Source organism: Canis lupus, chromosome 1 (genome assembly GCF_048164855.1).
Source record: "Canis lupus baileyi chromosome 1, mCanLup2.hap1, whole genome shotgun sequence".
Classification (NCBI taxonomy): domain Eukaryota; kingdom Metazoa; phylum Chordata; class Mammalia; order Carnivora; family Canidae; genus Canis; species Canis lupus.
In genome coordinates this window covers 12,488,425-12,504,292 of record NC_132838.1, presented here as the reverse complement: position 1 = coordinate 12,504,292, position 15,868 = coordinate 12,488,425, and the positions used below count along the sequence as shown (strand labels likewise).

The window sequence follows — 15,868 nt, the reverse complement described above, 5'->3', positions numbered from 1 at the left end:
GCAGTGCATTGATCTGTTTTTAGTTTTGGTCTTTATAATCTTAATTAAAAACTAAATAGTAGATTAAAAAAAGTTAAGAACATTGAGAGTCTTCCATCCAAGGGCATCCAAAGGTCTATAAAACCCTCTACCAGCCCGTGTGTGTGTGTGTGTGTGTGTGTGTGTGTGTGTGTAGGGAAACAGGAATAGGAAAGCATGTCTGCCCCTACGGGGTTCTGTCCCCTGGGGAACAGAGATGTGTAAATGTGCAAGTACAAAACAATGTGCCGTATGGTACCATGGGCATACAAAATGAGCTATCTGGGCTCTGTCTAGGCAGGTCAGAGCATTAAGGGGAACAATCCAGAGATACAGGATGTTTTTTGTTTAGTTTGTTTTCTTTTTGCCTAATGCTATTAAAACGTAAAAGGATAGAAATTGAAGTACAAGCACTGCTCTTTTACAAAGTGGATTATAAATTTACTAAATTTGAGACAATGAACTGTTTATTGAGAATGTGGAAAATGGTGATAAAAAAAGAACCCAGCTCTCAAGGAGTTTATAAATTAAAGAAAGGATTGGATATGAAAACAACTAGACTCAATTTTCAATATAAAGCAGAATTAAATGCATCCTATCAGAGAAATGCAAACAGCATGCCATGGGGGAAAATGAGAAGATTGTTAAGACTTCAGTAAAAGGGAGCTGGGCTGGATGTGAGTTGATAGGCAAGATGATGGAAGACTTGTGTTGGAAGGGATGGTGCAACTTGCTACGCTTGGGCCACATGGTCCTCATCCAACATGCCCGGAGCGCAGAGTGCCTTCTGAGATGTGATGGAAAAGAGAGACTAAGGAGCTAGCATATGGCTGCATGGAGCTCCATGCTTAGAATTTGGGGTACATCCCTAAACCTTGGGGAACAATTAAAAGTACTTGATGAGAGGTGTGATATAATTCAATGTACATTTTAGGGAGATAATTTCTGACACACAAAATGGAGAATAAGTGGAGAGTTTTCTAATAGCTCTAAAGAAAGACTTTAAGATTCTAAATTAGTATTGTTCTGCAAGACTGAAAGGGAAGAGTTGCTCTATCAGAGATAATGGGGTAATGGGTAGCTGTTCTGTCAAGCAGAGGATGATGGAGCCACAGTGGGTTGCTAAACGTACTACATTTTAGGGCACATTTAAAGGGTGCTTGCCATTCCTGGCTTATGCAGCTTATGAAGATTCCAACACAGTGTGATATTTTCTTACATTGTTACCATACACAGTGCTGTCAGGGTGACATGGAGGAAACACGAACTGATTGTGTCTCCTTCTCTTCTGATTCTTTTGCATCATGAGCTAGACCCAGCTAAGAGATGTGTGTGTGCGCGCGCACATGCACATGCATACATGTGCGTGCACTCCTCATTGTTTGTGTTTATTTGCAAGAGTAAAGATGATGATGATGATGATAGTGTAAATATTTACTTTGGAGTCACAACACATATTTTGAAGGGGACTTAGGAATCCATGCAGTAAAGGTGAGTTTTGTGTGGTGACATAAGGAATCAAGGTTTTGTTGTTCTTGTTTAGATTAATCACAGGACCATGTTTAGCAGGGTATTTATGAATGAAATAGATGGAACAGTTCAAGTTCTACTCTGTCCAAAATAAGAGTACAGATATTTGTTTTCCATTTATTTTTTTTTTCATTTGCCATATGGTGGAACCAAAGGATGCTTGTTTGCTTTTTACTGCGCATAAGTTTGTGTGTGGCCAATAGTGCTTCTCTGCTCTGTGGTAGTCATTGACAAGGACTGTGTGTACCTGCGTGTGCATGCAAGTGCACGAGAGCATCTGCACAGATGTGTTTTACTTAAAGTTGCCATTTGTTAGTTCTGCACTTGCAAGTTTTTCTGTGCTGAGCAGTTTTTTTTTTAAGTAGAGGAATATAATAGTTTTTCCCTAACAGCGTGGGTTTCACTCTGCCTATTAAGATTAGAGTATTAGTGCACAGTCTCCCAGATTAAATGTCTGAATGCATCTGATAATTAGGTATCCATCTTAAGCATCTCAAAGTTGGTCATCCACTTTTAACTACAGATGCTTACACTAACCTTGCAAGGACACTCAAAGCAATTTTCTGCTTGTGAATTCTGGCAGTGATTACAAGCCTAGTGATGGTCCTAGCTGGTAGAAAAGTGTCAGTGATAGGAAGGATGATGAAGTTCAGAGCTCCAGAGACAGAAGGGTGTGTGTGTGTGCGTGTGTGTGTGTGTGTGTGTGTGTGTGTGTTTGGGAGGGGTAGGAAGGAAGAAATCTGATTTCCAAATGATTAGAGAAACATGCAACTTGAACTTTTTTTTGCCTTTGAGCTCTTATGCTGTCAGTGATGGAGAACAGCTAACAATGCCACGTAATGTAAAACACAGTGTCAGAGCGCAGGGTGAAGGTCAACTCCGGAATTTAATGTGTGTTGTGTACTGAAAAGGAATGTGTCCTCTCTCCCTTACCTGGATACTACAGGAGCATTGTATCACCATGCCATGGAAACAGCAATTAGTTGACAGGAATTAGTTAAATGAATCATAAGGGCTGGTTCTATAAATGGTAGTCCCTAATGAGACTTAGAGATGTAGAAGGCCTTTGATTAAAGACACACCTGTATGTCACTTGAGTGTCCCTGTGGTCATTGGATCTTCCTCTGTTGTTTCACACCAAGGTCAATGGTGGCGTGTAGACTTTTCTAACAGCCAGAGGCATGGATGGGCTGCGGGAGGGGTGGGGGCTGGGGCTCATGGATGGGCTGAGAGTGGCTATGAGAAGTGTGTAGAGGGGTGGATGGGGGTACTTGAGCTGTCAGCAGCTTAAAACAGCTTATTTTCTTCCATCATCTGCATTTGTCTCAGGAGCCAAGTTCTTTGCTCTGTGTTGTTGAAGGTGGCCGAGTGTTTTGCTGCTCATAATGCCAAGAAAGAACCCTTCTGCTGAGTCATAAAGTGGGTTGATGGAAACCGCTCAAAGCACCGAGCTTCTTTATGACTTGGGGGATGATCAGGGGTGGACGGTCCTCTGCTGCAGCTTCTGATGGCCCCAGCTCATGGGACAGCAGCACCTCTCCAGAGGCAGGACCGTCTTGCAGACAGTGGAGATGGAGCTTTCCAGGAGTCCCCATGTTTCCTAATCCTGGTGCAGCCACAGAGCACTGGTCATGTGACCCTAGGCGAGGCACATAGCCTTTCTTTAACTTAGTTTCCTTATCTGTGAATGCGGATAATGAAGTCATTCAATGTGAGCACCAAATGAGTTACCATGTAGAGAACATTAAGAATAGTGCCTGACACATAGGAAGCGCTCAGCAATTCCAGCTGTAGTGGTTCCAGCTAGCTTTCTTCTTCAAGGGAGATACAGAGGCAACCGTAACCCTGAGAATGACTTAAGAAGATTAGGCAATTCGCCCTATTTCAAGAACTCTACTCTCCCAGATGGAGGGTGATAAACACGCGGTACGGTGATCCACTAGATAATTTCACACTGAACAAATCGAAATTATAACTTGTGCCAGTGGTCAATTTTTTGTATGATTTAGTCCTGATAAAAACTATAGAAACTAAGGGAGAAATCAGGTGCTTAAGTATCCTGGAGCAGAGTATCGACACAGCTGTGACAGTACACTGGAAGAATCACTTGCAGAAGTCACGGTGCCAAAAGCAGTACCCTCCACACCCAGCACAGAAGGTAGAAAATGCACGACATGCACATTTCCCTAAGTAGTTTTCCGTATTTTATGTCCTTAGCACCTCATCTTTTAAAGAATGCAAACATAGTTCTGTAGGACAATGAATGGCCTTTATTATTTGTTTTTTTTTTTTTTTTTTGCATTCATATTACTCGAAGTCCAGATGATAGTGGTTATAGGGGATGAAAGATTATGGAGATGACAGATTGAGTCCTGTGTTTTTCAGGTTATGAAGTTCAGGAAAATGTATAATTATGTCTGAGTTTCCTTAGGTTCCTCTGTTCAACATAATGTTCTGACATAGAGCAGGGACAGTCCCAGATACGAAATGCAAATCCGTGGGAGCTGGCCCTGCCGCCGATTGCTGGGGTTAATCATGCAAATCTAATGCAGTTCTTGGTATTTCAAGAAAGGTTTGAGTTGAAGTCTCAGGCACATACTGATTTAAAATTCCTACTTCAGAGAGCAGTGTAATTTTTCTCGGCTTCAAATTTTAAAATCTAGAACAGGATCCGGAGGCGGATTTGGTGACCGGACATCCATCCATACTTGTTAATCAGGACAGAGGGTGGGAGGGGCTGGTGTCCTTAAAGAATGTGGGAGTGTCTAAGCATATTAAATAGACACTTTATTAGATCTAAATTTGCACATGTCCTATAGCGAGTCCCTTTGCTTGGAGTAAGATCAAATCAACCGATTATACATGTTTACTGAATGCTCTGTTCCAAAGAAGATGGCTAAAACTGGCAAGGACAGACCAAATAAAAATTAACACCACCACGAGTTCCTAACTTTGGGAATGATAGAAAATACCTTTGGAAATGAGACTGTTTACAGGAAGAAATGAAATTGTCTTGCTCACCAGTGCAAGCTGACACATGCTCACAGCCTCTCGGCTGTGCACAATAAGCATCAGCTTATCTTTCCAAGAACAATAAAATTTCATGTGCTGCTGCCTGACATAAGAATTATTTTTACGTATCTCCATATCGCTGACTCTCTTGTAAGTTAATCTCATCTCACATGAATTTTTCACCAGCTTCACTCTGATGTTGATAAAGGAGATGGTTCCATCAAATACATCTTGTCAGGCGAAGGGGCAAGTTCCATTTTCATTATTGATGAGAACACTGGGGATATTCATGCTACCAAGAGGCTGGACCGGGAGGAACAGGCCTACTACACGCTCCGCGCCCAGGCGCTGGACAGGCTCACCAACAAGCCTGTAGAGCCCGAGTCCGAGTTCGTCATCAAGATTCAGGATATCAATGACAACGAACCCAAATTCTTGGATGGTCCGTACACGGCGGGGGTCCCCGAAATGTCTCCAGTGGGTGAGTAAAGAGCATGCTGCTTTGGCAGTCTCTGATTTTGGGGGGTTCGTTTTTATAACCAAATCATCATAGGTGCTGAAAAAAAATCACAGGAGTGTTGGTACAGCAGTTTCTAGTGAAGGTGAGGGGAAAGTTTGAGAGACATTAAAAGCCAGCATCCAAATCTAATGATTCCAATCATTACTTGATTTATATGGAAAAGTTGGAAAATTTTCCTTTCCCCCGGGGATTTGTATCTTCAGTACATTGCTCTTGTCTTAGTCTTTTTTCAGTGTGATATTTAATTTAATAAATGCTTAAGGGGCACCTGGGGGTTCAGTGATTGAGCATCTGCCTTTGGCCCAGGGCATGATTGGGGTCCTGGGATCAAGTCCCATGTCGGATTCCCTGCATGGAGCCTGCTTCTCCCTCTGCCTGTGTCTCTGCCTCTCTCTCTCTCTCTCAAGAGTAAATAAATAAAATCTTAAAAAAAAAATAAAAGTACCCCTAGGAATTTAAAAAAGAAAATCCTTCCAGACACTGCCCTGTGAGAATCTTTTCTCTCTCCTGGTTAGTATTAATGATTTGCTCTTCTAAGAATCCTGTGGCCAAGGTTTCAGGCGGGCTGTCTAATGTTTAGATAAGCTGACCTGTTTGCTTGTAGAGTGTGCTTGAACACACAGATGTCCCTCCACACACCACCACTCGTGTTTTTTGTAATTTCTCCAGAAAGTTAGATGCGTGAAAATTTATATTGAATTGATAACAAAGTTGATACTCAGTTTGAGGTATAGAAAAGAATCATGAAGGCTGTTTTATTCAGAGGGGTTTTCACATTGTTCCATTGCTGGAAAAATAGAAAGTAGAGTGTGGTATATACTTTATGTATGTCAAATAATAAAAACTCAGTTGTAAAGTAGTCAGATACCTTTGAAATAATTTTCAGCTGGTATGTCATTTTAGATGATCTTACAAAACAGTAAAAAAAAAATGTGGTGCTTAAATAGACCAGTTGATTTATATATTTATTTCCTGTCATTTTTAGTTTTGAAGTAAGACACTTATTTAAAGAATAATTGAATTTGTTTTTTAACAGGCGAACATTTTACCCAGTGTGATTTGTTTTATATTAAATAAAGGTTGCTTCATCCATCCAGCCTTCAGTCAACAGATCTACTGTGTTAGGAAGTGGAATTGCAAAGATGTGTATTATGTGTGCCCTTTAGGGGAATCACAATTTAGTGACCCTAAATTTCCAACAGATGGGAGAATGAAAATTATATGGGGCACCGTTGCCCTGGCTGCTGAAGAAATAGAAACAGAAAATGAACCAGAAGAATAGATGCTTGTGGTCAGGAAAAATTCTGAACCACAATGGAAGCATCTCACCATAGTTAGCTTACATGTGAGCACTTCTTTGACCAAACAGGCTTCTTCACACTTTCTTGATACCTCCCACATCTTCAGTGCTGCTGGCTGTTGCTTAACAACAAGAACAACAGCTATGAAGACAGCAGCCACAACAAGATTTGCAGGTTTTAGAGAAAAGAGAAGGCACATTGTCCTCCCCAAATAGTAATGTTTAGAAAAACGGGAAGCTTTGAGGTGTGTTTGAGCAATTCCATAATTTTCATGTGGGCAAGTTGGCTATGCTTCACTGGCTTGCTCCAGGTTTCCTTTGCTCCATAGGGTGTAGCCATATGAACTGGATTAATGTGAACTTTGTTCATTTAGAGGCTAAATAATGTGCTGTACTTTTGGTTTCAGTGATACCACTCTGATATGAAACAGCATGATTATTATGCACAAATACAAGTTATTTTTGTTATTCGTAGTTTATCAAAGGGTTTAATTCTAACCAAATAGTACAGTATATATAGCACAAGCATTCAGTGTTTAATATTCAGGGCTGTGTTTTTCGTTGAATGCTAACTGCAAAATTGAAAACACACTAATAAGCCCTTAGGATAATTCATTCATTTCCAGAAGACCATAGATAAGCATGGACAATTTAAAGTTATTTAAAAATATGTGTGCATGTGTGTTGTGTGTATGTGTATGTATAAAGTAAATTTCTTAGTGAACACTTTAGAAAAAAATCATATACAACCAAATTACTAAAGGAGTTTTGATTATTTTGTTTAAGGCACTTTCCTTTTCAATAAAGTAAGAAATCAGTACTTAAGTATGTCACGAGAGTGAATATTGCTGTAGAGATAGTGCATTGTAGGGAAACTAGAGAATACTGATGCCATTAATTCTAACATTTTAAAATACTCAAAATTTAATTTTAAAAATACTTTAAAATATGCATCATTCACTATACGGTCCTACCAGGTATCTGCAGGGTGCAATAAAGTCTGTCAATTTTTTTTAAATTAGAATTTAAAAATAGTGCTGTTTACATAGCTTTTTTTTATTATAAAGCTATATTATAGCTATATAATATGCACCCATTTTTAAAGAAGATGGGACTGGTAAGGAAAACCATAGTGTGGAAAAGACAATTGGTTTGTAACAAAATGGACATTGATGACTTATTTAAAGACTTAGAGAAATCTCTTTAGAAATATATTGAAATGATATGTTAGATTTAAAAACATTTTCAATAAATTATTAGAAACAAATTTAAAAAAAGAAACAAATTAAAACCTTAGAAGAATACAAAAAGAGACTTGTTCCATTCCTGTCAATAGGAGATAAATGATAAAATAGCATGCGCTTAAATTAAGTAAACACAAGTAACATTTTTAAGATTATGCTCCAAATGAAAATAAAAAGAACACATCACAATAAATGCTTTCCATATGGAATGAGTGAATACATGGTAAAATGAAGAAGCAGTGGGACATTCTATCTCATGAAATATAGAAAACAACTAATAATGCAATTTTTAAAGCTGCCATACTTTTTCTCCTGTGAGAAGGTGGTTTAAATTTTCATTTTATGCTTTTGCTTTTAAATCAATTCATATAAACAAATGAAAACTAAAACTATTACTTGAAGAGATGCTACGTAATATCCAGTTAAGTGGATCCATCAGATTTTTTTTTTTTATTCAATTAATGAAGTTTCATTTTCTGTTGGCTCTACTCAGCTGTAATAGTGAGATCCCCTCAGTGACTTGGGTGTCAAGATGCTGTTACTTGTCACACGGCCTTCTGGACAGTAATTGAGACTTATAGAGACTGCTCCTGATAAAAACTTGTTACCTGACCCTGATGGATGAGATGCCCAAAATTTGAGTCCCTTCCAATTCTGAGTATCCTCCTAATGTGCATCATCAATCTTATTTTTTTTTTGCTAACATATTTCTGTATCCCTTAAATCTTTCTGAGGGCTTAATTAGCATTTATCTTCATTCTGGGTTTGTCTTTTACAAAAAATATGTCAATTTTTCATATGCTTTGAAATAAGAAAAAAGAAAATAATTAAAAACAAATCTAATGTAGCGTGTTCAGCATTCTATGAGTCATTCTGTTTTGTGGCAGTTTGAAGTTTTTGATTCACTGGCTTTTGGATTGGCATGTAGGGACCTCAGTGGTACAAGTGACAGCCACGGATGCTGACGATCCTACATATGGCAACAGTGCCCGAGTGGTCTACAGCATTCTGCAAGGACAACCATACTTCTCAGTGGAACCAAAGACAGGTAAACACTGATATTGACTCTTCTTATAATGTCATCATTTATACCTTGGCACAGAATTGATATTAGTTATTTTTATTCAATATAGTTGGCACTGAAAACAAACACTACATTGCTATTGTGCTTCTCTCCATATGTGTACTGTGCTATTAAACAGCATATTATTTATAGAAACATTAGCATCTTCTAAGAATATTTTATTACAATTATCAGTATTTCTACCAAAATTAAAGTATGATATACTAATAAAGTATTTCAGCTGCTTTTTCCTGATTACATAAGAAAATGTTATTATTTATGTCAAGTTTTATATTCGTTTTGCTTTCTTTAACTAATTCACGTAGGAATCATATGTAGTTAAGTGTAAATCTCAAGCCAAACCCCCACCTGCCATACAGTAGAATAGGTAGGAGGTTCAGCTTATCCTGCCAGAGTCTGTTACATTTAAACTAATTTTCCTGAGTAAACCAATTAGGATGATGGTCTGCTAAATAAAAAACTAAATTAAGTGATTTTTTTTAATTTTAGAAGAAAAAACATATTTTTTATGAGTTGTAAGACTTTCTGGATAGAATATGCGTTTGGTTGGCTAGATGTTCTATTTTACTTTTAAGCTGAAAGAGTTTAAGTAAGACTATAATTTGGAACACTGTTGTCTTGGTTATAAAATAACATTATTCTGCTTTTCTGGCTCTCTGTGGAGGGAAGAGAGGTGAGTGTGAAGATGGGTGGCCTATGTCGCTGATTTTCTTCACCACCATGAAATCCAAAATTTCTCCATATTGTAACAATTTTGTCTTTATCATGAAGAAAAGTATTCTTCAAACAGCCAAGTTCATGATTATTGGATAGTGCCTGGGACCTTAAATTATTATTTTAATGGTACTTATACTGTTTTCCATATTTATAAATGGTAATACTCATTTCAAATCACTGTGGAGGATAAATATTTTAAATGTCTTTTGAGAATGGTGGTTGTAATGTGCATGAACAGAAAAATAAATTCAATCCTAACTCACCATTAGAATTTTTACAGAAACTACTTTGCATATTTTATGTTAAAGTCAGGGTAGAGTCTGGAAGCCACCTGGAAAGTCTAACAGAGAAGAAACAGTTCTGATTAAGCAAGTCTTGAAGGAGAAGTAAACAAAAGTATTTGATTTATGATATGAATCCTATGAATGTAAAACTTGTGGTTGATTTAATGATAGATCTGAGAAGCCTAAATTCAGACACCCACCCATTCCCTTATATATCTACTTTTTAAGCCTCCAAAGACATTGACAAGTTTCTGACAATTTGCTCACAAATTATACATTCCTGCATTATATAACCTGTCCAGAAATAGCATGTACTAATCCCTAGGGTTAAATATTTTGCTGGTACTAATGATTGGCGTGTGATTTTAGCTTTGTGGCAAGATGATAGTCTTTATTTAAGTCCTGTGGAATTATGGCCTCTGATTGAGCAAGTGGACAATAGTCTATGTCATGGGATCACATTATTAGTATTTCAAATTAATTCTAATTTCAGAATCTCAAGGATTGTGTATTGTAGGAGATGAATTGGTTAGTTTTATTTTGTTTTGTTTAGAGTTTTTCATACTGTAATTATGGTAATCATTGGGACTTCTCTTTCTAGAGTCATTAGTGCAGAGTTATCCTGAGAATTTTTGTTCTCTGCTAATTTTTAATATGGATAGTGTGTTATTGCAAAGAAAATGTATTTTTTTTTCACAAAAAAATGGAAAGCTTTCAATCCTTAGGGGCATGGAAATGTGTAAATCAAGTTTGACTTATTCTTCATACTTGGTGTCAGCCTGACTTTTATCTGTGTGAGAAATACATGAATTTCTGAATCTTTAAATCTAAGAGTTTTTGAGAAGAAAGTAAAAGTTTTGATAGGAAAAGTACTGAAAATATGCTAAACCAAGATTTTGTAAAATAGGCACAGGGAATCACTGTTAGGTACATTTCTATAAGGTTAACTTATGATTTCTTTTTTCTTAATGTTAATAATACCCATTACCATTTATTAATCACACATCATGAACCTAACATGGCTAAAACCTCCAATCACATATTACACCTATGGCACCACTCACAGGCCAAAAGACCATAGGATAAGTGTATTTTCTATGTTCATTTCTCCATCCATAAAATAAGAATGTGAGTAGCTGCAAAAGCCAATGCTAACAACTTGTTGTTAATAAGCAAACAGAATGGCACTAGAAGCAGGATAAGGCAACATTAAAAGAGCTGCAAAGCTTCACACCACCTATCTCCATAATGACTACAAACTGTTGGGAGGCTTATGGATATTCTAAGGTGTTCATCTACTCTGTAACCTGCAAAGAAGCAGATCCCTGTTTCAGTATTTGATATATGGCAGGACTGGCTACATAATTTGCAGTTCAAAATGGAAATGCAGACCCTCTCTTCTAAAATTAATAGGATAGTATCAACAGGGCAAGAAACAAAGCATGGCACCTGTGTGCCTGCACAGGTCACATGGTCATGAAGCTGGTCCTGAAAAATGGATTGAATGATAAACACCTCTTGTCATTTAGAGTTCGTTCTTAAACATTAAAAGGTGTGACTACACAATACCTGCATCATATATTACATAACCACTTGTTACATCATAATTTTATATAAGTAATATCTCATAACAAAGCCCCCTCCCAAATATGCCCTTCAAATGCATTCCATTCTGTGGAGGAGGACCCTCATTCCTGTTGGGCTTGCTGGCTGAAGATGTCCTCTCACAGATTCCAAGAGTCCTTTCTTCAGGGATACTATATTTGATACCAACTCTGAAATTGTTTAGAGTTCCAGAAGCTTCCATGTTTGCTATTATTGGTTCTTCTCTGACTTTTTATGGTTCTGTTTTTTGTTTCACTTACAGGAAAACAGACCAAATATAAATAAGACTTAGACGTGAAATTTAGAAAGAATATAAACTAATAGAAAGAGAGTCACTATGTACATCTATATGTTTCAGATGCACACGACACGAAGCCCTGTAGCCCTGTGTTACATAGGTCATGTGGTTGCGTGGACATCTGAGACCAGTCCAAGATCTGAGTGATTGTTTGGTTCCCTAAACAGGGGTTGATTTCAGGACAAGCTCTTATCTGTTACATTTAGTGTATATATATATATATGTGTGTATATTTAGTATATATATATATGTGTGTATATATTTATATATATATGTATATGTGTGTGTGTATATATATATATATATATATAAATTCTTCAGAAGTTTCATGGTAAAAGAATATGCTTAAAAAAATCAGTGGCTGTTAGGAAATTAAAGAATCATCTGAAAATAATTCCCAGACTAAATACCAGAGAGTTGTTGAGCAATAGTGATAATAAATTTATGTTTAAAGTGCACAGCACTTTTTTGTGACTGGGTATTATAAATAATGGAAAGTTCTGGGTTACTGTGTCAGGTGACATAATCTATTAAAAATTATCATTCAGGAAGTTTAAAATCTGAGCTAATCTACTTTCTAAGGACCTATAGGATATATTCTTCTTCTCATCGTAAGTGGCTTAAAATGACTGATATTGAGATTAAATAATGTTGTTGTCTTCCATGGAAATCTCACAGACCTGTAGGGACCTGGCTAAACAAGACTGGCCTTTATCACGTTAGAGATGTAGCATTAGCAATTTGCTGTATTTCTTTATAATATATAGCAAAGTGCAAATCAGATCCAGTGCATGAGAACTCTTTTCCAAATGTAGCCAGTTTTACTTAAAAGTAAAGAGCTAGCAAAAGTCATGGAACTGGAAATCTATTATTTTTGAATGTCCTTATTTAAATTCATTTCTCTCCCAATTCTATTCTTGTCAAAAATATGTTTAATATTTGAGATATTTGGAAATTACCTTTGCCACCTGGTTACTTTGCAAACTTTGTGATGACTTTTACTTTGGAAAAGTGCTATTTATAAGATCACTTGTAAAGCAACAATTAGAGGTGTGAAAAATAAGTAACTTTGACTACCAGACTTCTTTCTTAATAATGTTGTATTTCCTTACAAAAATAATGCCACCAAGCAAAACCATGAGAGGATGAGGCTGCAGTGTTTTCCTTGCTGATTAGTTGAGATAGTAAGGCTCTCTCCATCATCATAAAGGTATAAAGATGAAAGCTCACTTGTACCTCTTGATATTGGAAGGAAAAATGAGATGCACAGACATTAAAAATAAAGAACCTGAACAAATAGGAAATGATTCTAAAGAAAACTCATTAATATTTTATCATTTAATGATAGTGATCAAAAGAGCCAATCCTCAATATATTTTTAAAAAGAAGTTACACAAAAGGATTATTAACATCAGAAACAAAAGAAAGGAAAAAGATGGAGAGATGTAAGTCCCAGAATTCTTAGACAAAGACTTAGATGTAAGTACCAGAATTCTTAGACAAAGACTGTTTATGCTCAGTAACATTATTACTGAGATCAGCACTCATTGTATTATACAGTTAACAGAAGTATTGAACAAATGTGAAATACACATGGAGTCATTATGACAGTAAGAATATTTATTAGACACTAGTCAATCAAACCAGATTAGTATGTGACTATTTCTTACAATTTTCATGTTGCCTTGATATTTCACATACTAACTATAAGCAGTGGGTAGATCACCAAAAGAATTCAGTGGGGAACTTTAACTGAGCCTGAGTTACTGTGTGCTTGTATCAACACTGCCCGGTAAGAAAGAGTAGTCAATATTTTAAAACAAAAAAATTTGAGTAGTCCTAAATCAAAAAGGTATAATTTAAATACTTAAAATACTGATGTGTCGTTGATCTGGGTATGTGTGTGGGTGTGTTTGTGTTTGATAGCTAGTGCTTAGACTAAACAAAAATATGGTTACTTAAGACAGTATGAGTGTTGTTTAACTTGGAATCTTGGGAACTAATAACACATTGCTTAAATTTTTCCTATGCTCTTGAAAGGCTTTTCTCATCTGTTTCCCACCCCTAGAATAGTTACCAAACTGTAGAGTATTATGAAGTTTAGGGCAGGCCTCATATAATTTCTCCTAGGCTCATACTTGATATAACATACACTGTAAATAAAATATAGCACATATTATATGCAACATATAGCACACCTTTATTACGTGTACATTGAATAATCATCCTTTAAACGATTTAAATTGGCAGCTATTAAAAGATTATAAATTTGGAGGATATGACATTTTTATGCTAAACATGAGGGAAAAAATAAATATGAAGAAAGAAAGAACTTTCATCCCAATTTAAATAGTTTTTTTTTGCAATTATTTTATCCCCAAAGAGCCATCTTTTATCAAGCAACTTGGTTTTGCTACTGAGAAGTCCATGATATTAGAGTTTCTCTTCCTCAGGTCTGAATCAGTGAGGATTTAAAATTGACTTCCCCATAAAAAGTAGAATCTGTTTAATAAAATAGATTAGATATCTTTCCATCTCTGGTCTTAGGTGGACAGATAAGACAGTCTTTGTTGGAAAAGATGAAATTGCAAGAAATAATTAAGTAGAATTCTGAATTTATATTTAATTAGTAAAGATGACCTCATATTGCTAGTTCCAAGGTCTATATTGATCAATATTAAATACATTTTTATTTGATATCACCTCTATGTACATACACTAAGTGTAATAGGTATATATATATCATTTTATGTATTTACATATAACATTAAATTAAATTTCATCCCATAATTAAATATTATTGCCTAATATACCTAGGCAGTAATTAAATAATTATACAACTAATTCACTGCTCCACAATTATTCTGTCAAGTTTCCCCATTGAGCAAAATGGAACTCTGAAATCTATTTCTCATACACTGAAGCCCTAAGAGTGATCAATATTCAGTGCAATTGATTAGAAACAAACAACAAAACACATGAATGCTTTCAGTGTTCCTGATTTATATTAACATAGTCGTTCTCATCTTTTAATACTTTTAATACTTTTTCTCAGATCTTTCCATACGGCTTGAGATCATCCTACATCTCATAACCGCATCCACAAACATAACCATAGTTTGGAATGGTATTTTTCTTATTAAACATAAATCACTCCTATTTTTTTCTTTGTGGACTGTTTCAGCCATTTTGCCCAAAAAGAGGTAGTAGGAACCATAACTGAAAGGTTATAGTGATATCACATCACCTGGGAGTTAAGTTGTTGGAGAGGGTGAAAGAGAAGGAGAGTTCCATTGTCATGTACCTGACAGGTGACTGCGCATTATTCTAGGTGAGGAGTTCATGTTATTTATTTGTAAGTTGGTATTTCCAAACCGTATTTTCATAAAACTGAAAGATAATCCTCTCTATCCAATATTGAGAAGCCCTGCTTTTCCATATTACAGCATTCTATGTGTTTTGTAATCACATATGCAATTATTATGTCCCTTTGGTCTTGAATAGGCTTTAAGACTATTTAAAATAAAACAATAAATGGCAGGAACTCAGGAGTGACTTGCTACCTGTATCAGTGTTCTTCAATAGTATTAAATGCAATGATTCATGATGCGTTTTACTGGGATTTGAAATTTTACAGGAGTCATCAAGACCGCCCTTCCAAACATGGATAGAGAGGCTAAAGACCAGTATTTGCTTGTTATTCAGGCAAAGGATATGGTTGGTCAAAATGGAGGACTCTCAGGAACCACGTCAGTCACGGTGACCCTAACTGATGTCAATGATAACCCACCTCGCTTTCCTCGAAGTAAGCTGTTTTGTTTAATGCTGCAAGTTCCTCACTTTCATTGCCAACCTCTGGAACTGTCTTTTGAAAGGAAATTTTTCCAAATATTTCTCAAACAAGTGATTATCTTACTACATTTTCCCATAGTTTTGTTTTATCGGGGGATGGTTTTAATTCAGAAATGTAGAATAGTAAGGGTATTGAAAGTGAAAAGAGGCAGTCCTGTCTTTGTATTACTTCTGTCTTCAATATAATATGTTTTTTCTTTGGTTCTCATTCTTAATACCAGTTATTAAGTTTATTTATATATTCATCTTTTCATTCTAAGATGTTCTTTGTAAGTTATAAGGTTTTTTGCCAATTATAACATTCAGATGCATATCATGTATTCTGTACACTAAAAGTGTTGATTTATTTTTTTAAGATTTTATTTATTTATTTGAGAGAGAGAGAGTGAAAGAGCACAGCAGAG

General features: G+C 36.1%; 1 protein-coding gene across 4 annotated transcripts in view; it reads left to right on the top strand.

Annotated features, from left to right (window-relative positions):
* CDH7 (cadherin 7) overlaps positions 1 to 15,868 on the top strand; it is a 120,576-nt gene that overhangs the window by 47,963 nt on the left and 56,745 nt on the right. For 3 of the 4 annotated variants that reach the window (XM_072820850.1, XM_072820860.1, XM_072820870.1), the window contains exons 3-5: positions 4,747 to 5,041; positions 8,553 to 8,672; positions 15,250 to 15,417. In XM_072820850.1, coding sequence (XP_072676951.1) covers positions 4,747 to 5,041; positions 8,553 to 8,672; positions 15,250 to 15,417 — 583 coding nt within the window. Of the gene's footprint in view, positions 1 to 4,746; positions 5,042 to 8,552; positions 8,673 to 15,249; positions 15,418 to 15,868 lie in introns of those variants that run through there. The other variant, XM_072820879.1, reaches the window with a different exon arrangement.